General features: G+C 45.4%; 1 protein-coding gene across 1 annotated transcript in view; it reads left to right on the top strand.

Annotated features, from left to right (window-relative positions):
- MEST (mesoderm specific transcript) overlaps positions 1–18,358 on the top strand; it is a 39,364-nt gene extending 21,006 nt beyond the window's left edge. Inside the window, 1 exon segment of the mRNA XM_075343518.1 lies at positions 13,409–18,358. Within this exon segment, the coding sequence (XP_075199633.1) occupies positions 13,409–13,526 (118 nt within the window). The 3' untranslated portion in view covers positions 13,527–18,358.
- Positions 18,359–23,937: the final 5,579 nt, after the last annotated feature.

Here is a 23,937-nt window from a genome sequence, read left to right as displayed (position 1 = left end):
GGCACAGCAGAGTGATATCATCTCTGCGTGCCTGATGACAGCGGCAGCAGAGAGACCGGGAGATCAGCGCTGGAGGAGGTAAATAAAGAGTTTTTTATTTTACTATGGGCAGCAGTATGGGGGCTATATCTAACACAGGGGGGCATGTGCCATCAAAGGGGGGCGCAGGCAGATATAATATGCGCCGCTGCCCCAGCCCATCACTGTGGTGCGGTTTCAGCACCCCAGTGATGGTCAGCAGAATTGCATATTATATGAGCGGAAGCAGGGGATCTAACGCTGCCTTTCTGCAGCCTTCACCTGCCCCCACCTCCCCTGGACTCGTGTGTGTGTGTGTGTGTGTGTGTGTGTGTGTGTGTGTGTGTATGTATGTATGTATGTATGTGTATGTTCCACTGTGTTCCAAATTATTATGCAAAAAGAGTTTAGGAGTGATAAGGTTAGAAATTTTTTGTTTGTCATTTAAACTCCTTGATGGTGATGTGTGTCAGGGCTCTTTAGATCACTGAAAGCAATTGCAGATACCTGTGCACATTAGTTTGGAAGGTTTGTCCAAATAAAGGCAAGACTACTTAAGAAGGCTGTTCCACATTATTAAGCAGGCTACATTTTTTGCCAAAATGGGAAAGAAAAAGGATGTGTCGGCTGCTGAGAAGCAACAAATTGTGGAGTATTTAGGTCAAGGCATAACTACAATCAACATTGCCAAGACACTTCATCGTGATCATCGCACAATCAAGAAATATGTAGCTGATTCACAGCGCACACGTATGCGTGCTGATAAGGAAAAATTGAGGACTCTTTCCAACCAGCAATTGCGTCAGGTTAAAAGAGCAGCAGCTAAAATGCTTTGTCATAGCAGCAGACAAGTTATTGAAGCTGCTGGTGCCTCCAACGTCCCCAGAACTACAAGATGCAGGGTCCTTCAGAGGTTTGCAGCTGTGCGTAAGCCATCCTGTCGACCACCTATATTCACTGCACACAAGCAGAAACGGCTCCAGTGGGCCAAACGATACATGAAGACTGACTTCCAAACTGTTTTGTTCACCGATGAGTGCCGTGCAACGCTCGATGGTCCAGATGGATGGAGTGGAGGATGGCTGGTTGATGGACACCCCATGAAAACACGACTAAAGCGCCAACAAGGAGGAGGTGGAGTAATGTTTTGGGCTGAAATCATGGGGAGAGAGATTGTCGGCCCCTTTAGGATCCCTGAACGGGTAAAGATGAACTCCATAATCTATGTGGAGTTTCTAAAACAGCACTTTCTGCCATGGTTCAGGAGGAAGAACCGTGCATTCCGCAGCAAGATCATTTTCATGCATGATAATGCACCGTCTCATGCTGCAAATAACACATCTGCATCTCTGGCTGCTATGGGCATAAAAGAGGACAAACTTATGGTGTGGCCACCATCTTCCCCTGACCTCAACCCCATTGAGAACCTCTGGAGCATCATCAAAAGGAGTGTCTATGATGGCGGGAGGCAGTTCACATCTAAGCACCAGCTCTGGGAGGGTATTCTGTCCACATGCAAAACAATTGAAGCACAAACCATCCAAAAACTGACATTCAATGGACGAGAGAGTTCAGAAGCTTCTTTCAAACAAGGGGTCCTATGTGCAAATGTAACATCACCTAGAATTAAGTTTTGACTTGAAAACTGTTTGATTTCATGTTGTAATAAGCTGATAATGCTTATAATTTCACAATTGACCATTTTGTTTTTCTGGAGGAAGGTTGAACTAGATGGACCTAGGTCTTTTTTCAACCTAAGTAACTATGTAACTATGTAAAAATAAAAAGATTGAAAACACTGCTGTGCATAATTTGGAACATGCATTTTGAGTGTTTTTTAGTTTTAAAAATATACTGTTTTCATAGGCAGTTTGATCAAGAACATTTCAATTATACTCGAATAGTAGATGACTGGAAAATAACAATGACTGCAATTCATAAAGTTAATTTAGGACTATGAAAAAATATTTTTTGCATAATTTGGAACACAGTGTGTGTGTGTGTGTGTGTGTGTGTGTGTGTGTATATATGTGTGTATAATATTATACAACCCCCCCCGTATATTCGAATTATAAGATGCACCCCCTACTTTCCCCCAATATTTGGGGGAACAAAAGTGCGTCTTATAAAGCGAAAAATACGGTATATTATATAGAGTAATTACACACAGAGGGATCTATTTCAAGTATTTATTTCTGTTAATGTTGATGATTATGGCTTACAGCCAATGAAAATCCAAAAGTCATTATCTCAAAAAATTAGAATTACCACAAAACACCTGCAAAGGCTTCCTAAGCGTTTAAAATGGTCCCTTAAGCTATGTTCACACGCGGCATCTTTTTTGTCAGTGCATCTTGAGTGCATCTTAAAATGCACCAAAACCGCAATGCGTTTTTCCCGCGTTTTGCCCCATGCGTTTAAGTCAAATCTACTGATTGGAGGGCTCAAAAACGCGGTAAAAACGCAAAAAGAATTGACATGCTGCATTTTGAAAAATGCAGCCAAGATGCATCCAACAAAGGATGCCCAGTGTAGACAGCAAAATAGAAATCTCAGACTTTGCTGGGAGAAGGAAATGCATGCATTTTGGTGCATCTTTGTGACCTCAAAAACGCAGCAAAAGATGCCGTGTGTGAACTTGGCCTTAGTCTGTTTCTGTAGGCTACACAATCATGCGTAAGACTGCTGAGTTGACAATGTCCAGAAGGCAGTCATTGACACACTCCACAAGGAGGGTAAGCCACAAAAGGTCATTGCTAAAGAAGCTGGTAGTTCAGAGAGTGCTGTATTCAAGCACATTAATGGAAAGTTGAGTGGAAGTTAAAAAGTGCTCAAGCAACCAGGATGACCGCAGCCTTGATAGGATTGTTAAGAAAAGGCCATTCAAAAATTTGGGGGAGATTCACAAGGAGTGGACTGCTGCTGGAGTCAGTGCTTCAAGAACCACCACACACAGATGTATCCAGGACATGGGCTACAACTGTCATATTTCTTGTGTTAAGCCATTCATGACCAATTGACAATGCTAGAAGCATCTTACCTAGGTAAGGAGAAAAATAACTGGACTGTTTGCTCAGTGGTCCAAGGTGTTGGTTTCAGATGAAAGTAAATTATGCATTTCATTTGGAAATTAAGGTCCCAGAGTCTGGAGGAAGAGTGGAGATGCCACAATCCAAACTCCTTGAGGTCTAGTGTGAAGTTTCCACAAACTGTGATGGTTTTGGGTGCCATGTCATCTGCTGGTGTAGATCTACTGTATTTTATCAAGACCAAGGTCAGCGCAACCGTCTACCAGGAAATTTTAGAGACTTCATGCTTCCTTCTGCTGACAATTTTTTTTGGAGATGGAAGTGTCATTTTTCAGCAGGACTTGGCACCTGTCCACACTGCCAAAATACCAATACCTGGTGTAATAATCACAGTATCACTGTGCTTGATTGGCCATCAAACTCGCCTGACCTAAACCCCATTGAGAATCTATGTGGTATTGTCAAGAGGAAGATGAGACAGCAGATCCCACAATGCTGATGGCTGCTATCAAAGCAACCTGGGCTTCCATAACACCTCAACAGTGCCACAGGCTGAATGCCTCCATGCCACACCGCATTGATGCATTAATTCATGCAAAAGGAGCCCTGACAAAGTATTGAGTGCATTTACTGTACAGACTTTTCTGAATTTATGTAAGACCAACTGAAAAAAATATTTCTCTGATGCCTCATTGGGGGACACAGGACCATGGGTGTTAGTGTCCTCCTATGGATAGGCAGCATAAGTAGATGCAAAAGCATAGCTCCTCCTCTGCAGTATACACCCCCTGGCCAGGCCAGGCAGCCTCAGTTTTAGCTTAGTGTCTGTAGGAGGCACTTCCTTTCAAGGTTTGTTAATTTTTGAGGGCGACTGTTTCCTTTTGGGACCGATCTCCCACTACCATCAACGGGCGGGAACGTGGAGTGTCGCCTCCACGTACCCCCTCCTGCGACGCTGGATCCTGGGCTGGACGACGGGTTCCACAGACACCGATTTTCCAAAGCCCAGGGTAGAGGCCTATGCCCCTATAGCACAATTCCTCAGCCCCTCTTTGCAGGCTCTGAGTTGAATATGGCACCAATTCCTCAGCCCCTCTTTGCAGGCTCTGAGTTGAATATGGCACCGGCGTGACTGGACACAGCAAGCTGAATCTGCTATTTTCACTGCCTGGACGGAAGCAGTGTTTTAAGGTGAGATCCCCCCCTGACTGGTTTCCCAGACAAAGGGAGAAAAGACGCTGCAGGGAAGGCCCCAGGACATCTACAGTATTTATTATGAGAAAGTCCCTTGCTGGGTGCAAGGAGGAGAGAAGGATCCTGAACACACAGGGTTAACTTTTCTCTAGCTTGCTGGCTGGAGGAGGGGGAAGTCACTCCTGTTTGCAGAGAATGTGCACAGATAATTTCCCGGTGGCAGGGGGAGTGCACAGAGCTCAGGGACTCACGCTGTTTATTTGCTTTAGCAGAAAAGCCGGCTGATAACCACCAGTGACAAGCTGTGTGCTGACTGGAGGGAGAGGGAGGAAAACTATCAGAAGCTCCCTTCCCGCCGGTTTTTACTACCCACAGCGGGGGGGGGGTACACTGACTTCATCTTTGCGCTCTTTTAGCGCTAAGCCCCGCCCCCCTCAGGAATGCGTGCGAAGCTCTCCATAGAGCTTCATCCTTCCTGAGGACAGGGCCATAGGCTGATTCGGATAAGGTGCTTGCTTCACTTGCAGCTCTGCTGAGCATTGCTCCCCCTCCTGGCATAGTCCTATTAGGAACATACAGAATTCTAAGGGCACTAAGAGTGCTAAAGCCCACATAGTCTATTATTCAGCCTGCACTGCCTGCCATGCTGAGTTACCACGTAAACACACCTCTTCTCTCTGTGAGTCCTGTGTCCCTATAGCTCCCCAAGACCCCCCTGCCACCACCGCCGCAACCGTCAGCCCAGAGCCTAGGGTTCCCAGCCCACCGGAATGGGCACAGTTTCTGTCCCAATTCATGGAAAAACTGTCACAGAACCTGGTGCTGCCTATGCAATGTCGTCCTCCACACCCTTCTGGGTCCCTGGACGGAACGCAGCCTAATGATACCCCTATGGACCTATGGAGGATCCTTCTGAGGTAATCCGGGCACATGCTTCACCGGTTGCAGGGATCAGGAAAAGAGCACACGGCCGGGTGTCTTCAGCGGGCTCTCCCTCGGGAGCACACAGGGCAGGCTCTACCACACGCTCCATGGCTTCTGAAGAGATGGAGGGAGAATGCTGTTTGTACCAGGATGATTCCTTGGTTTCACCCTCCCCAGATGATCAAACTGCAATAGACTCCCTTATAGCATCAATCAAGCTCTGCATGTGGAGGATCCCCCATCCACTACCACTGACCATGTGGTCTCCTTTAAGAGGGCAAGGAAACCCCAAAAGGTTTTCGCTGATCACCCAGAGTTTCAGGATATCCTCACAAAGCAAAGGGAGAAGCCTGACAGGCGCTTCGGTAACCGTAAACTCATGGAGTCCCGGTACCCTTTTGCCCCACCTGCCCCTAAGGGCTGGGCCGATCCGTCCTTGGTCAACCCCCCGGTCTCCCGCCTTGCCACAAAAACGCTCCTGTCGTTACCCGATGGTTCCTCCATCAAGAACCCGACAGACAGGTGGAGCACCTCGCCCGCTCTGCCTTTGAGGCTGCGGGTTCCTCCCTCTCGCCCTCCTTTGCCTCTGTGTGGGTCGCAAAGGCGATCTCGGTCTGGGCAGAATCCCTTAACACTTCGCTTGAGGAATCCCAGTTCCCTCATTCTGTCACAGAGGTAACAGCTCAAATTGCCGCTGCGGCGGAGTACCTCATGCAGGCCTCCATTGATGCTGCTACCTGCGCAGCTTTTGCCGCCTCAAATAGCATAGCCATCCGTAGAGCTCTCTGGCTCAGACAATGGCGAGCGGACTCTGCTTCCAAGAAGTCTCTCACGGGCCTTCCCTTTTTTCCAGACCGATTTGTTTGGCGAACGTCTGGACAAGCTCATTTCTGACGCCACGGGAGGAAAAAGTACCTCCCTTCCCCAGCTGAAGCTCAGGAAGACCTTCACCAGACGTCCTCGTTCCGCTCCTTTCGGAACTCATTTGGTTGGTTGACATCCCGCTCTGCCCCGCCACTAGCTGCGGACTACGCAGGGACCGACCGACCTTGGCTCTCCCTGAAACCCACTTCGTCATGGCAGCCTAGACCGAAACAGTCCAGGACTAGGGAGACTCGGCTACGACGTTTTCCCCCCTCATGACTCCTTTGGCGCCCCGGAAGACACACTCATTGTAGGAGGGTCGACTGCGGCTCTTTTCAACACATCTGGGCTGCCGCCTCAGACGACAAATGGGTGCGAGACCTTGTGTCTTCCGGTTACCACATAGAATTTCGGACCAGACCCCCGAGTCGGTTCCTTCTCTCAAACCACCAAAGACTCGAAAACGACGCGGGGCCTTTTTCTCAGCAATCCACTCGCTCCAAACAGCAGGAGTGATAATACCTGTCCCGGACGTCGAGACGTTCAGGGGTTTTTATTCCAACCTCTTTTGTGGTGCCCAAAAAGGATTGGGTCAGTTCGACCCATCCTGGACCTCAAACACCTGAACAAACATGTGCACGTATGGAGATTCAGAATGGAGTCCCTAAGGTCCATTATTGCATCCATGGTCGAAGGGGAATTCCTCGCCTCCATAGATATCAAGGACGCGTACCTTCACATACCCATTGCTCCAGATCACCAAAAGTTCCTCCGCTTCTCAGTTCAGGACTCCCATTTTCAATTTGTAGCCCTACCCTTCGGCCTTGCCACCGCACCAAGGGTTTTCACCAAAGTCATGGCGGCTGCCATGAGCGTCCTTCACGCCAGGGGAGTGGTCGTTCTCCCTTACTTGGACGACTTCCTCATCAAGGCCCCTCCTTACGCGACTGCTCAACCAGCGTACAGATCACCTTGGACACCCTATCCCGCTTAGGGTGGCTACTGAATCTAGACAAATCATCCCCGGTCCCAGCATGATCCATCACCTTCCTGGGCATGTCCCTGGACACCCGTCGGGGCTTGATCTATCTCCCCCTGGACAAGGCGATCGCTCTTCGACAAGCGGTACGCTGCCTTCTATGTCCTCTGTCTCGCTCCATTCGATTCAGCATGAAGGTGCTCGGCAGGATGGTGGCGGCTATGGAGGCAGTACCTTTTTGCTCATCTGCATCTCCGCCCACTGCAGCTAGTCCTTCTAGCTGCCTGGGACAAGAGCCCCTTCTCCCTGGACAAACATCTTCACCTGACGCCTTCAGTCAGGTATGCACTCCGCTGGCGGCTTCGGTCCTCATCCCTATCGAAGGGGAGATATTTTCTCCCAGTGAACTGCCTGGTCCTGACCACGGACGCCAGCCTCCTAGGCTGGGGAGCAGTGTACCGGCACCACACTGCTCAAGGACGTTGGACGCCCCAGGAGTCTTCCCTACCCATAAACATCCTGGAAATCCGTGTGATCTTCCTAGCGCTCAGGGCGTTCTGCCCTCTGCTAGCGGGTCGTCAGATTCGAGTCCAATAGGACAATGCGACAGCTGTAGCCTATATTAATCAGCAGGGGGGCATCCGCAGCAAAGCAGCTTATCTCGAGGCTCACAAGATCCTCAGCTGGGCCGAGTCGACGGGGTCAGTGATATCAGCGGTATACCGGGGGTAGAGAACTGGGCAGCAGACTTTCTAAGTCGCCAAGGCCTGGCCGCCGGAGAAAGGTCTCTCCACCCAGAAGTGTTTCTACACATCTGCACTCGCTGGGGCACACCAAACGTGGATCTAATGGCCTCAAGGTTGAACGCAAAGGTACTCGCGTTCATAGCCAGGTCACGCGACCCGCAGTCCATCGGCGCGGATGCTCTAGTCTACTCCTGGCACCACTCCCGCCTGCCTTACATATTTCCACCTCTACCCCTGCTGCCGCGGGTAATCAGGAAGATCAAGGCAGAGGGAGTCCCGGTGATACTGATAGCACCGGACTGGCCCAGGCGCGCCTGGTACGCCGAATTAGTACAAATGCTCGCAAACCTACCGCGGCGCCTTCCAGGCATCCCAGTCTTGCTGACCCAAGGGCCCATTTCCCATCAGAACTCCAGAGCCCTGAAGCTGACTGCATGGCCATTGAGACCTGGGTATTAACAAGAGCGGGATTCTCCCCCGCGGTTATTTCCACCATGATCAGCGCCCGAAAGCCTGCTTCATCCCGCATTTACCACCGTATGTGGAAAATCTTCTTTTCATGGTGCAGAGAAACTAACGTCCAGCCTATTCCTCTGGCCATCCCTAGAATTCTCGACTTTCTACAGTCTGGTTTGCAAGCGGGGTTGGCTCTCAGTTCCCTTAAAGGGCAGTTCTCAGCGCTCTCAATCTTCTATATCAATGCCGCCTGGCTCAAAAACCGCAAGTCAAGACCTTCCTCCAGGGCGTTTCCCATCTAGTTCCCCCGTACAAACGGCCGCTGGACCCATGGGACCTCAATCTCGTTCTGGACGGTTTCCAGAGGTCTCCCTTTGAACCTCTCAAGGAATCCTTCCTTGCTCTTCTGTCCTGGAAGGTAACATTCCTGGTGGCAATTACGTCCATCAGACGAGTTTCTTAGCTGGCAGCACTCTCTTGCCGCGAGCCTTTTCTGATCTTTCAGCAGGACAAGGTGGTTCTACGCCCCCTTCCGGATTTTCTTCCAAAGGTTCCTACCCCGTTTAATTTGAACGAGGACATTGTTCTGCCTTTCTTTTGTCCACACCCAGTTCATAGGGTGGAAAGGTCTCTGCATTCGTTAGACCTCGGAGAAAAGGCTGTGGAAAAACAAGCGCAATAGGGTCTTACCCCAATATGTGAGGGGTAGGGAGGGGGGAGTAAAATTACTCACCAATTGCAGTTGTGAGAAGCCACAACTACTATAACCGCATATATCATAGATCCAGGGCTGCAGCCACCAAAACCGGTAGATAACAGAAAGCACAAGAGAGAGGTGTTCAATGCCGTGGCAATAGATCACTTCAGCAGATGTTCAGATCAGTGTCACTTTATTGTTATTCAGGTCGACGCGTTTCTGGAGCATCTGCCCCCTTCATCAGGACCACCAGGAATAGAAATAACATCCAATCTGTCCAGGTCAGACAGCACATACAATATATAGACATAATGACGTCATGGGGACATCCCTCAAAAAGAAAAAAATGAGCGGGAAAGGATGCCACGTTGCTATATTTAGTGATTTCGTGATTATACACAGAAGCAATGGTTTTATACATTGATGGTATACCCGATCTAGATTTTTTTCTCTTTTTCTATTTGTCAATATTATAAAAAAAAATTTTTCCCATTTTTTTTCTCTTTATAAAGGGATACATCCTAATGATCTACCGATATATGATTTGTAAAGGTGTTTTTTGTACTTTTGTGGGAAGGGTATATAGGACGTCACAACTTGCAACGTGGCATCCTTTCCCGCTCATTTTTTTCTTTTTGAGGGATGTCCCCATGACGTCATTATGTCTATATATTGTATGTGCTGTCTGACCTGGACAGATTGGATGTTATTTCTATTCCTGGTGGTCCTGATGAAGGGGGCAGATGCTCCAGAAACGCGTCTACCTGAATAACAATAAAGTGACACTGATCTGAACATCTGCTGAAGTGATCTATTGGCGCGGCATTGAACACCTCTCTCTTGTGCTTTCTGTTATCATTCGTTAGACCTCGTCAGAGCTCTCAGATATTACATATCCAGGACAGCCCCCTTTAGGAAAACGGACTCTTTGTTCGTCATTCCTGAGGATCCTAAGAAGGGACAGGCAGCTTCAAAGGTCACTCTGGCTCGCTGGATTCGCTCTGCGAGCCAGGAAGTCTACCGCTTGCAACTCAAGCCCATTCCTAGTGGACTGCGGGCTCATTCCACGCGAGCAGTTGGCGCTTCGTGGGCCATTCGGCATCAGGCTTCAGTGGAACAGGTGTGTAAGGCTGCGACCTGGTCTAGCCTACATACTTTTTCAAAGCATTACAGAGTCCATACCCAGTTTTCAGCTGAGGCAAATCTGGGTAGGAAAATTCTGCAAACGGCAGTAGAGCACCTCTCTCAGTAGGTGCTCCAGGCTGTCTGGGACTGGTTCCTAGTCCTTGGGTTGCGTTATCTTGTTTTTTTTACCTTTTCCACCGATGGACTGCTTTAGGACGTCCCATGGTCCTGTGTCCCCCAATGAGGCGTCAGAGAAAAATGGATTTTTGTGTACTCACCGTAAAATCGTTTTCTCTTAGCCATCATTGGGGGACACAGCACCCACCCTGTTGGGCCTTGGTTCTCTCAGTACCTTATTTGGTTATGACTCTTTTTTTTTCTCTTGTTCCTCTGTTGAGAAGTTTTTACTGTTTTTTTTTTTTTTTTTCTCTCCTACTGCTTGAGTACTAAAACTGAGGCTGCCTGGCCTGGCCAGGGGGTGTATACTGCAGAGGAGGAGCTATGCTTTTGCATCTTAGTGTCCTCCTATGGATAGGCAGCATAACACCCATGGTCCTGTGTCCCCCAATGATGGCTAAGAGAAAACGATTTTATGGTGAGTACACAAAAATCCGTTTTTTAATCTAATTTTCTGAGATATTGACTTTTGGGTTTTCATTGGCTGTAAGCCATAATCATCAACATTAACAGAAATAAGCACTTGAAATAGATCACTCTGTGTATAATGACTCTATAATATATGGTTTTCCCTTTTTGTATTGAAGTACTGAAATAAATTAACTTTTTGATATTCAAATTTATTGAGATGCACCTGTATGTGGATGAAGAGGATCTTTCACCAGATTCTTCATGTTGAATTGGTTACTTGATGTAATAGTGGCTGAAGAGCAGAATATAATTGTTTTTTTATTTTGTCTTTTGGAGATGGCAATCAAAGTATTTGGCACCCAAAGAGTTATGGTTATTTTTTTTTAATCAAAGTGTGTTTTATCAGAGTTTTCACTAGTGATGTGTATTGTTTTCCGTAGGACACTAACCAATCATAAGCAGGCGGCAACACTCATAAAGAGAGAACATACCCCCACCATAGCTAAGAATTGCTTTCTCAGTGTGTTAGATGTAATGATACAGTCCTGATGTCCTGGTCTAACCTCCTTCATGAATCAGTGTGGGTAAAGGGGCAGTGCAGCTGAGTTTAGCTTTGTCATATTACAAACCTTTCTATCAGCTCTCCTGATTACTGAATGTGTCAGTAATCACACTTATGTTTGCTGTGCTCAAGCAACTTATAATTGCTCTGCAGTGAGATCAGACCGTCAATACATCTCATACACAAGTAACCTGCCTGTACAGGGTTACTCGTGTGTGAGATATATTGACATCCTGCTTTGATCTTACTCCAGAATGATTACAATTTGAACACAAATAATTTAAATGTGATACTGAGGAGTAAAAGGAGATGGACGTTTCTGGTGACCGTGCTGCTGCTGGGAACATAACCGTGAGGACTGATGGGGGTTCTTACATGACTAGGTTGTGCATGTCACAACCCCATTATATTCCCATAGAGAATACAGCTGCTGCAGTCACTTTCCAGATAGAAGAAAATTTTCATCTGCAAATATATCGAGGAGTAAAAGCAGATGGATGTTCCTGGCTAACCACACTGCTGCTGGAGAAAGTTATTCCCCGCTGTGGTAGTATTTAGCACTAGAACTACTGGACTCATGACACCTATATAGAAATACATGGTGCAAAGTAGTCAAAATGACTACCTCAGTAGTTCTAGTGTTAATAGTAGCTTTATTACTCTTTTTTCAGTTCGTACCAAACTTTAAAAAAAACAAACTACATTATGTGATAAATTTTTTGTAAATCTGGTCAGTTGAGCACCCTCTCACCTTCCCCCAACATTCTCTACCCTATACTGTATCACCCTCTGTGCACTTGTATTTTTCTGCCTTCTATAAATGTGATACTTACACTTTTAGCTAATATCTGGACATGCAGTGTAAGGTTTGTAATGTGACACCGCAAAACTCAGCTGCACTGACCCTCTCCCCACACTCAATCATGCAGGAGGTTAGACCAAGGGATCAGGGCTGTATCATTACGTGTCACACACTGAGAACCTTGCTCTAATCTGTGGATCACCAACCTGTGGCTCATGTGCCCTTGATGTATGGCTTGTGGCTGTCTGCGAGCTTAGTGCATGATCATTAGGTCTAGCAAACTAGAAGGTCTCCAGATGGTGACTTTTGTGAGTAGCCTGCAGATATGCATATACATGGGGGGGTGAATATCTATATGGTAAGTTGTAGATAGGATGATACTGCCAGTAAGAGAGGTGTTAAAGTGCAAACCTATGGATATAAGCATACCGCCTATAAGAGATGGGGAGGGGGGAGCCTTGGTGTGCTTCTGTGGATAAGCATTACATATCATTGTGCACAAAATAGGGTATCAACGTGTCACTAATGGGTGGAGGGCGCTGGATACGGCTTGTAACTGTCTCATACCGTAGTTAAATGTGACTCATTGTAAGAAAGGTTAGGGACAACTGCTCTATGCTTTTATTGGGCTTGTCTGTCTTTTGAGTGTTACTACCTGCTTATGATTGGTCAGTATCATACAGGGAAAAGTACACGCCCCCAGCAAAAACTAACTCCCACTTGGACTTTAAAAACATTCAAGTACTTGGCACCTAATGAGTTAATTGCGAACATTTTGGTTTTTTTTTCCTAAAAAAATATTTTATTTTGTCTTTGTGGCAAACAAATTGTTTTATTCCTCTTTAAAGCAACTATTACATCCCGTGTTAAATAAGAATAAAGACATTTTATAAGAATGATGCACTATGCGTTTAGCCAACTATTTCATAATAACAAAGGCAGGATTTTAGCTCTGTAACCCATCTTGGCATCAGAAACATCCAATTCAATTGTGAGTTTGACAAGGTGTGTGCCGAAGACCAACCGGTTGGTGATCAGGTTTCTGTGCAAACCATAAAAAACCCTAGTGAAGTAAACTGGACTGTTTTTAGTCTGCACACATATTCTAGTGGAAGAACTAAGCTGTCATAACAGCTCTGTGGATGTAATGTTGAGCTCTCCATTACTAAAAAAAAAAAAAAAATATAAAAACTTGGTCTGCATAGCAAAGCACAAATGCAGGTGCTGTGTGCTAAGTACGTGTACTAAATGCATGCTGCAAGGTTTGTGTGAAAAGTAGCCAGTGTGTACTAGCACACAGCCTAACATTAGCCATGTGCCCTTCATGTTTAACGTCTACTACACTTGGCCCTAAAATGTGTGTGAACATACACTTATAAAATATTAGTGAAAAAGAGCTTTTTTTTTGTCTTTTTTTTATTTAGGAAACTTATTCCCAAGTCAACCTTTACTGTGCTAGATGACCACATCAGTCACTACCCGCAGCTGGAGGATCCCACCGGATTTCTGAATGGTTACCTAAACTTTATCAATTCATTTTGAGCCATGAAAGACAACCTGTGATCTCATCCTGAGCGATCATGAAGCTCTGTAAAGCAATAACATGTTTTTATTTTCATGTAATGGGCTTTTGAATTTCTCAGCACTAGACTCCCAACAGTGACCTCCACAATATCTCAGGGATGGCATGTCTTTTTAACACTTTTTTTTTTTTTTTTTCTGTTTTACAAATGAGGATTTCATTCCCCCCCCCCCCCCATTGCATGTTTCTAATCCAATCTGTATTTAAAGCCATTGTGATTTATGAGATGATTAGACAGTATATAACTGACAGCCTTGCCAGCACCGTAAGAACTCTAGACCGTTGAGCCCCGATTCATCAAGACCAGCAATATTCTCATGGGGCATGTTGAATGGAGATGCTCCTCATTCATGAAGAGGTGGACGCCTCATAATGATTCAGAAGAGTCTGACACATCACATCTCTTACTGCAATCCAGGACTGGAGTAAGATATCTGAAATATAAAACACCACAACTCTTCATGAATTAGACGAGGTGTAGTATCACACCCCAGCTCTGCCCATATTGGTGGTGCTGGGTGAAACTGGTATATAAAATGAAAGCAAAAGCTGCACAACTTTTTAAAACATCTTACACCCGATAAATGGTAAAATTGCTTTATTGAATTGGGCCTTGGTATATTGTAAGATTTATTTTAAAGGGGGTGATACAGGATTTTTGTCTTTTTTTCTTTTTTTTTTGTCTGATGGGGCTCAGAACTTACAGGCAGGTAAGTTGCTAGTTATTTAAGTTATTAGACCCATCAGAAAAAATACAATACTTCCGGATAACCCCCTTTAAAAGTTGCTAACTACTTGCTTGTTCTGCCCAGTGCCGACAACGGCCAGCTTAGATGTGTCACGGACTGTTCCTGTAGCTTGCGATGATATGTAGACAGAGCAGCAGCTTCTCTTCCATTCTGCTGTCAGTGGGCGTTACAGTCAGTCATTTTGATTGACAGCCAGCTCTCTATAGTTAATCATTATGAAGTTTCCAGTGACGCCTCGTCAACAGAACAGACCGGGAAGTTGCCTACCTGTAAGTCCTTATCTACATTTTAATAAAAAAAAAAAAATACAAAAGTCCCAGCTAACCCCTTTAAAACTAGTTTCACACATCCGGCATTTCACCGGATCCGTCACACTCCAGGACAGTGTTAATACTGCACTGGAGTGTGCTGGATCCGGTGACATGCCAGATGTGTGAAACTAGCCTGAGCCATAAACAAAGTACTAAAAAAACAGCAGTATTTTGACCTTAAGGAAGGCAACATTTTCTTCTTTTTTTTTTTTTCTTTCTTTCTACATTTATACAAGTATTTTAAGAGCTGATGAAAATATATAGTCTATTTTTATGGGTCTACACGATAACCTAAGATACATTTTTAGATACATTGCTCTTATCTTGAGCTGCAGTCTGTATATATCCAGAATTACATTTACAGTATTCCTTATCACAAATGCAAACAAGTTGACAAAGATGTCTTCCAACAAGCGCAACAATATGCTGGAGCATTGGTGCTCAGAGAACAATATTTGTTTTTTAGGGTGTGTTTCGTTTTTCTTTTTTTTTTTTTAAAGTTTAATTCATTTAACCAAAGATGTAAATATTTTCCATTGTTTGTGTGAGACAGGAATTTCTTATTACTCTATAGTGAAGCAGTAGGTTCTCATGTAGCAAAAATGGTTTTGCGCCTGTCAGATTTTCATTTTTTTTTTTTCCTGTAACCTATACAGTGATACATTGTAGCCTTCCATTACAAATATAATGGTAGACTAAATGTGGGAAAAACATTAGCTAAAAACAAAACTACCAAACCATGGGGGAGGGGGAAACCCTTTACCAACACTGGATGGAGCTGAGGCAATATCTGCCTGGAACAGACATTAGGCTAGGTTCGCACACTGCGTCTTTTTGACCCTGCGTTTTTGGCCGCTAAAAACGCACAAAACGCACCTGCGTCGAAAAAACGCATCAACAAACGCATGCGTTTTTGCCGCGATTTGGTGCGTTTTTGGCTGCGTTTTGGATCTCTGCGTTTTTCCAATGCATTGCATGGGGGGAAAACGCAGAAAAACGCAGGAAAGAACTGACATGTCCATTTTTTTTTTTAACTCAAAAACGCAGGTAAAAAAACCAGATGTGTGCGGACAGCAAAAATGAAAACTCATAGACTTTGCTGGGGAAGCAAAGTCCTGCAGTTTTGAGGCCAAAAACGCACCCGAAAAACGCGCAAAAACGCACTGCACACATAGCCTTAGAGTGGAGCTGAGCGCCGATTGCTGTTGTCCAACAGCGGCATTTAAAATGTGTGGTATGTTCCATTGGCCCATACACCCCCCTACATGGTCCCAATGGGTTGCCATGGAGTGGTACTCCTATGAAGCTCCGTCACAGGCTAGGCTTCAGAGGAGACTATGATTTTTAGTCATACTACAATACCGTGGACTTGCAGTATAGAGAACGAGAGATCAGACTATTTCAGGTTCAAACACCTCAAGGAGACTAAAACGTTAAAGTAAAAAAAAAAAATAATAATATTTTGAAAAAAATTTGTCAGCAGGTTTTAGCTATGTAATCTATGAGCTGCATGATGTAGGGAGCATGCAAACCAACAAATGACAAAGGTTCCTGTAAATAAAAAAAATAAACTTTTTTCAACAGGAGATTTAATTTTTATTTTTTTTTTATACCTCCACCTCTGTAAAAGTTCATCTATCAAGCTATAATAACCAGTATGTTAAAAGCTATAAAGAGAAAAAACTTTGTTTTTTCAGTCAGCATTTCATCCACAAAAAAAAATGTAAAAAACGATCAAAATGTTATATATACCTCAAAATTATACAAATAAAAGTCAACTTGCCACTAAACGCCCTAATCTAAAAAAAATCATGTTTTAGGTGATTTTTACAGCACCACAAACTCAGTTAAAAAAAGCCACAAAAAAAATTAAAAAATGCAGATTTACACTTATTTTACCATTTCATTGCACTTTGGAATTTATTTATTCCTCATTTTTCCACTACCTTTGAGGCGTCTAGTTTCCAAAATGGGGGGGTAACTTGTGGGGGTTTCTGCTGTTTAGAAACCCTGCAGATTCAACATGGTGCCGCAATCTATTTCAGCTAAATTTGTGCTCAAATTCAAATGGCGCTCCCATTTATCCAAACAGACGTTTGACCAGATGTGGGGCATCAGCGCGCTCAGAAGAAACTGGGTAACACATTTTAGGGTCCAGCCCTTGTAAATGAATAAATTGGGACTAAAGCAGCATTTTATAGGTAAAATGTAAATGTGTTTTTTTTCCCCATTTCACTTTGCATTAACACCTCTATGTAGCATCTGAATGGTTAAAAAAAAATTCCTAACATCAGTTTAAGCATTTGAGGGGTGCTTTTTTTTTTTAGAAAAATCACTTTTGGGGTTCCAATATATAGGCCCCTCACAGTCTGAATAGATCTCTAAAAGAAACAGATTTAGTAAATGTTAAAAATTTAAATATTTTTGCTTAACTTTTAACTCTTCTAACATCCTATCCAAAAAATAGTTTCAAAATGGCACTGATGTAAAGTAAACAAGTGGGAAATGTTATTTATTAAGTACGTGACATAACTGTCTGGCTTAGGCTGGAGTTCCACTTGCGTATGACTCGTGCGAGTCTCGCATCGGTATCACCCGGTACAGCCGCACACTCTGACAGGAGCCGGTCGGCTGCATGTATTTCCATGCAGCTGAGGGCATTTGTGTCTGGAAAGCGTCAGGCCATGCCGGGTAATGCCAATCAAGTAGATCTCCAGCCTTAGGGGCATACAAATTCAAAGTTTGAACATTGCTAAAGTTTCACCAACGCAAAAAATATTGTCCTAAAATTAGCACTATCATGAAGTACAATGTCAGAATCACTGGGATCCATTGAAGCGTTCCAGAGTTGTAACCTTATAAAGTGATCATGGTCAGATTTCCTAAAGTCTAAGACTGGAAACACATGCAATATTGTGAATCCAAGCCAGAATATGATCCTGTTCTTTTACATTTCTCAATCCTTTGAAATGTACTTCTGATTATTTGATGCATGTTACCAAAAACCTTGAGAGAGTGCTCCCTCCATCATGACAATGTCCCACACTAATTTCTATTGTTTTGTGAAATTCAGACTAATTTAAAGGGAACCTGTAAGGTCAGAAACACTTTACCTGCAGGCATAAGTTTAATCTGCAGGTATAAAATCATACCTAACTGCAGCAGCATCTTCAGGGAGAAAATGGACTAATATTTTCCCTGCAGCTGCTCACCTCCAGTCATTGAGGTATTGCAGGGAGCTATAACTAACCACTCACTATGCTATAATCACCCTGACACTTTAACTGACAGTTGCTCTCACAGCATAGTTAAAGGTGCCTGTAACCGCTCCCTCAAGCACCACAATGACTTTACCTGAGCTGTGAAAGGGATGATAGGAATCCATTTTCTTACTATATCTGCTGCTCCAATGAGGCAGGTATGATTTTAAACACAATTTAACCCCAGATTAATCTTTATATCTGCAAGTGAATAGCGTTCCTTGACTTGTTCCCTTTAAGGATGAAAAGCCTAAGAATGGCGTAAAGTCAAACTATGGGATTCATTTAGCCAATATTAGGACATGGGATAGAATATGTTCCAAGCATTTACAGGACACACAGTAACATTGATTTTTATTTTGACAATAAATCCTCAATCTATACAGGGCAAACCAAGGTCTGGAAGGTATGAAATGAATTGTTTATGGAGTGACATTAATATTACAAATTAACTTTTTAAAAAAATAAAACATTTCTAAAAACCTATTTTACCAGCCTGCCGAGTGACTCATTTCAACCTACGGCCTTTTCCATATTACGTTAATGTATTCTGTATGTCCCATGTATTTTTTTTTCTCAAATAAACACAAAAGAATGTTACTGGAGCAATATAGTATAGGTGACAGGAGCAAATACTTAAAGTATTAAATGGTTTGACCGCTAAAAAAAAATAAAATGAAAATAACTGAACATACAGGGTTAATCTGCAAAATGTATTTTCTCCTTGCAACCGCCAACTTTCTGTCATGGGAGCGTGCAAGAACAGATGACATCCCATGCTCATTATACTGTCATTGGCGACTGTAAGCACGCACCAACACTGACAGCTTGCTCTGCACACATGTGTTACAGAGACGGCTGTCAATCAAAGTGCCAGGGTGTGCTTACAGACACCGCTCACAGTATAGCTAGTGATGACTGTAATCACTCCATAACAAAGTTGGCATCTCCAACTAGGAAATAAGTTCATTTTCTCCAGGTCTCCACACTGTTAGGTGGTCACAAAGCATTTACACAATCTGCATGTTTTATAGTGTAAACATATATCTATTCAGTACTAGTCAAAGGTTTGGACACACCTGTTCATACAATGGTTTTTCTTAGTGCACATTCCAATAAGAATATGTAGACTCAAATTTAAAAGTAGCAAAAGCACAAAGGAATTAAAAAACACAATTGAGAAGCAAACAAGGATGAATTAAACCTTAGGGTATGTACCCACGATCTAGACATGCTGCTTCCTGTAGGCAGCATGTCCTCTCCTGCGGGGCTGCAAGTGCTTTCCGCAGGAGACCGCAGCTGCCCGTGCAGGATTTGGGGCATTGTAATCTCTGTTATCCCTACAGAGAACACTGGCGGCCCTGTAGAAAGGAAGACATGCTGAGGCTCTGCAAGCCGCACCGCAGGTCAGTTTATGTTGCGGGAAAAACAAGCACAGTGGGCATGGAATTTCTAGAAATCCCATTCACTGTGCTTGTACTGTGCAGGATTTTGGAAGCAGCGAAAACACGCTGTGTCCAAAATGCTGTGAACCCCGATCGTGGGCACAAAGCCTTAGAATCCACAAAGTTCACCCTTTTTACTCCGATTACAGCTTGGAAAGGCTTCTAAAGAGCAGATGTGGCACATCAACAGTTGATTTGTAGAATCAAAGGTTCAACACATATTTTGGTCACAGTTTTCCATATATGTATACCTTTGAGATCTTTAGTTTGAATCTACAAGGTGTACATTCCCATAAGAAAAAGTAAAACCATGGCATGAACATGGCTCCTAACTTTTGACTGACACTGTATGCATTTTTCTCAGGAAACATACACATTAACGTCGCACATTTGCTGAAAATCTATAAAGCTTAATTTACATAAAAATCCACAGATCAGTAAATAGACATCTAAGAACAAGTAACATGGTTGTTCACTCTTTAGTGATAGAGGAGACTTCTATCTGTAGTATAGAGAATGGAAAGTGGTTGTCCAGGCTAAACCATTCAACATAATTGTAAATGACCAACAGAAGGATAGTTCATACATATACTGTATTAGTCAATGTAATAAATAATAAATGCACAATGCATTAGTGTACATACATCTACCACATACAGCAGGTGAAATAAGTACTGAACAGGTCACCAATTTTCTAAGTAAAGAAGGATTTTTGTGTACTCACCGTAAAATCTCTTTGAGTCTTCATTGGGGGACACAGGACCGTGGGTGTATGCTGCTGTAACTAGGAGGCTGACACGAAGTAGACAAAAAGATGTTAGCTCCTCCCTAGCAGTGTACACCCCGAGCCGGAGGCGGATCTATACCAGTTAGTGTACAAGCAGTAGGAAAAGAAACCGAACAACCATACCTAAGTCAAGGTAATAACCAATAACATGTACAAACCAATAACATGTACTCCGGCCATATGTGGCCCGGAACAAAGCCCACAGTAACAAGTAGGCAAAATGTAGAAACCAAACAATCAGGATGGGAGCTGTGTCCCCCAATGAAGATTCAAAGAGATTTTACGGTGAGTACACAAAAATCCTTCTGTCTCGTTTCATTGTTCATTGGGGGACACAGGACTGTGGGACGTCCAAAAGCAGTCCCTGGGTGGGAATTACTAACGTTGTACGAATAGACAGCTCCCTTTGCGAGAGTGTCTAACTCATGAAAATCTGCACCACCCCTAGAGGTGTGCGACTGCCGCCTGCAAAACCTCTCTCCCTAGGCTGGCATCCGCCAAAGCCTGGGTATGTAATTGGTAAAATCTTGCAAAAGTATGCAGGCTAGACCACGTGGCGGCCCTGCAGACCTGTGCGGCCGATGCCGGATCGCCCAAGACGCTCCCACCACGCGGGTGGAATGTGCCTTTACTCCCCGCGGAGGTGACCTGCTCCTGAAGGCCTCAGATATGGTCGATTAAATCCATCTTGCAATCGTAGCCTTGGAAGCAGGCAATCCTCTTTTGGGACCTAGAGGAAGAACGAACAGCGCATCAATTTGCGAAAAGACGCAGTTCTTCACACGTATGTTCTGAGAGCATGAACCAGGTTCAGAGTGTGTAATGACTGCTCCAGGCTGTGCAAGGCGCCTGGGCAGAAGGAAGGGCGACTCCACCTTAGGCAAAAAGTTGGAAGCCGGACGTAACACCACCTTGTCCTGGTTGAAAACCAAAAATGGTGACCGAAAGGAGAGCGCAGCAAGCTCTGACACTCTCCTGCTGGAGGCGATGGCCACTAGAAAGACCACCTTCCAGGAAAGATGTGAAAGAGAGGCTTCTTTCAAGGGCTCTAAGGGAGACTCCTGAAGTGAACCTAACACCAGATTAAGATCCCATGGTTCAAAGGGATCCCGGTATGGAGGCGTCAAGTGCACAACCTCCTGAATAAAGGTCTTGATATGTGGGCAAGTAGCAAGAGGCTTTTGGAAAAGCATAGAGACCTGCGTCCAACCCTGACTGCAAAAAGGACAGGATTGTTGGCATGGACCAGGAGAGAGGAGATGGGTTGTTGTTGTCTTCACACCATCGGAAGAAGGATTTCCACGTACGGTATTAGATCCTTGACGAAGACAGGTTTTGGGCCCTGATCATGGTCTGAATCACCCTGGGAGAGAAGCCCGCCTGGGCTAGCACCCAGGATTCAATAGCCAGGCCGTCAAATTTAGGACCCCTGAGTTCTGATGGCCCTCCCCGAGACAGAAGGTCTGGGAGGTGCCAGGGTGTATCTGCGATGAGCTGACGAGCTCTGCGAACCACGAGGATGACTGGGACCCCATCCCTCGATTTTCTTGAGTCTGAACTGACTCCGAGAAAGGATCAGTGCGTCGACTCCTATTGCCCGCTGGTCGCGATAGTGGGAGATGAACTGAGGAACCTGATGGTTGAACCGGGAGGCCATCAGATCCACATCCAGGGTCCCCCATTGGCGGCAGTTTTAATTGAAGACTTCCCTATTGAGAGACCATTCGCCGGAGGCGAGACCTTCCCTGCTGAGGAAGTCGGACGCTTAATTTTCCACACCGGGGATGTGCACAGCAGAAATCATGGATTGATGTGACTCGACCCACTGAATGATCCTCTTGACCTCTCTCATAGCCCTGACGCTCCTTGTTCCTCCCTGGTGGTTGATGTAAGCTACCGTCGTAGCATTGTCTGACTGTATCCCGACAGGGGAGCCCCCAAGGAGGTGCTAGAATGGCCCTGATCTCCAGGATGTTGATTGGAAGCAGACTCTCCTGGAGGGACCACCGTCCGTGGGCCGTGTGATGGCGAAAGACGGCACCCCACCCCAAGAGGCTGGCGTCGGTGGTGACTATCTGCCAGCGGGGCGGTAGAAATGACCTTCCTCGGGAGCGATTGTGTCGACTGGTCCACCACTGAAGGAACCGATGTGTTCCTGGAGATAGATGAATCCTGCGATCCAGTGAAAAAGGTGACTTGTCCCAACTTCCGTAGTATGGTCAGCTGAAGGGGGCGAAGATGGAACTGGGCTTATGGAACTGCCTCCATAGACGCTACCATTTGACCAAGAACTCTGCCAAATCGGATGGAGAAGGAACTCGAGTGACGATGAACCTGTAGTCCACGTTGCAGAGAGCAAATCTTTTCTTGTGGTAGGAAGATTCGTCCCTGGTTGGTATCGAAAACCATGCTTAAGAAGGTAATCCGACGGGCCGGGGTCAGAGAGGATTTCTGCCAATTGATTAGCCATCCCAGGCGAGAAAGCGTGACAGTCAGTCATCGAAAGAAGAACTCTTCTCAAGGAGGTCGTCCAAGTAGGGAATGACCAGGATCCCTCTGGAGTGAAGGATAGACATGGCGGCCGCCATGACCTTCGTGAACACTCTGGGTGCCAAGGCAAGACCGAATGGGAGCACCGTGAGCTGGAAATGTTCCTCTGCTACTGCGAAGCGGAGAAATTGTTGGTGTGGCTGGGCTATTGGCACATGAAGATACGCGTCCTGAATGTCCAGGGAAGCTAGGAACTTGCTGACCTCCATGAAGGAAAGCACAGAAAGTAGGGACTCCATTAGAAACTTCCGAACTCTGACGGACTTGTTGAGGAGTTTCTAGTACAGTAGGGGACGAACCGTGCCATCCTTCTTGGGGCCCACAAAGAGATTTGAATAGAAACCTCTGAAGCGGTTGGAGGTCGGGACTGGGATTAAGACTCTCGACTGGAGAAGAGAGTCGATTGAGTGAAAGAAGGCAGGTGCGTTGGGATGGTGAGATTGGAAGAAACGTCTCAGTGGGAGGGGGCGGGGGGAGAAAATTCTATTTTGTAGCCTGAGACTGATTTCTCTGATCCAGGCGTCTGTGGTCAACGGAAGCCAGACCTGTTGGAACAGGGACAGCCGTCCCACCACAAGTCTGGCACTTCTGTGCGGAGGCCGAAAGGCATTTGGACGAATAATGCTGGGATCCTGAAGAAGCCTTTCTCGACTGGCGTGGTCTCAAGAGCTAGGAGGGGTTGGTTTTAAATGACTGAGCCCTTCTGTTTCTTGGAGGGGAACGGTTCCTTCTGGGTTGGACTGTAGAGTTGAAGTTACGACAGGACTGGAAGCAGGCAGGTTGATGCCTGCAAGGAGGGCGCCTGGGTCTGCGTTGTGAAAGGGAGGTGCTTTTCCCACCCGTCGCCTCAGAAATCATCTGGTCCAGTCTGTCGCCAAATAGACGTCCACCTAAAAAGGGGAGATTGGTGAGAGACTTTTTAGAGGCCACGTCCGCATTCCAGACTCTGAGCCAAAGGGCATGGCGGATGGCCACGGTGTTGCTAGTCGCGTGGGCTGCACAGTTTGCTGAGATCAGGGCGGCGTTGATGAGGTACTCACCCGCGAGTGCGATCTGTACTAAGATGTTGAGGCGTTCCTGAGGACCAGCGCTGGAGCAAAGGCCTCTTCGAAGTGAGTCTGCCCAGGCTATTAGAGCCTTGGAGGCAAATGCTGGTGAAAGAACAGAGCCAGCTGCCTCGAAGGCCGATCGGGAGAACCGATTAATGCTGCGATCCGTGGCGTCTCGGAGAGACGCACCGTTAGGACGAGACATGACTGTATGAGAAGA

This window comes from Anomaloglossus baeobatrachus, chromosome 4 (genome assembly GCF_048569485.1).
Source record: "Anomaloglossus baeobatrachus isolate aAnoBae1 chromosome 4, aAnoBae1.hap1, whole genome shotgun sequence".
Classification (NCBI taxonomy): Eukaryota; Metazoa; Chordata; class Amphibia; order Anura; family Aromobatidae; genus Anomaloglossus; species Anomaloglossus baeobatrachus.
The sequence above is the reverse complement of the archived record's forward strand: the minus strand, read 5'-3'. Positions and strand labels throughout refer to the sequence as shown.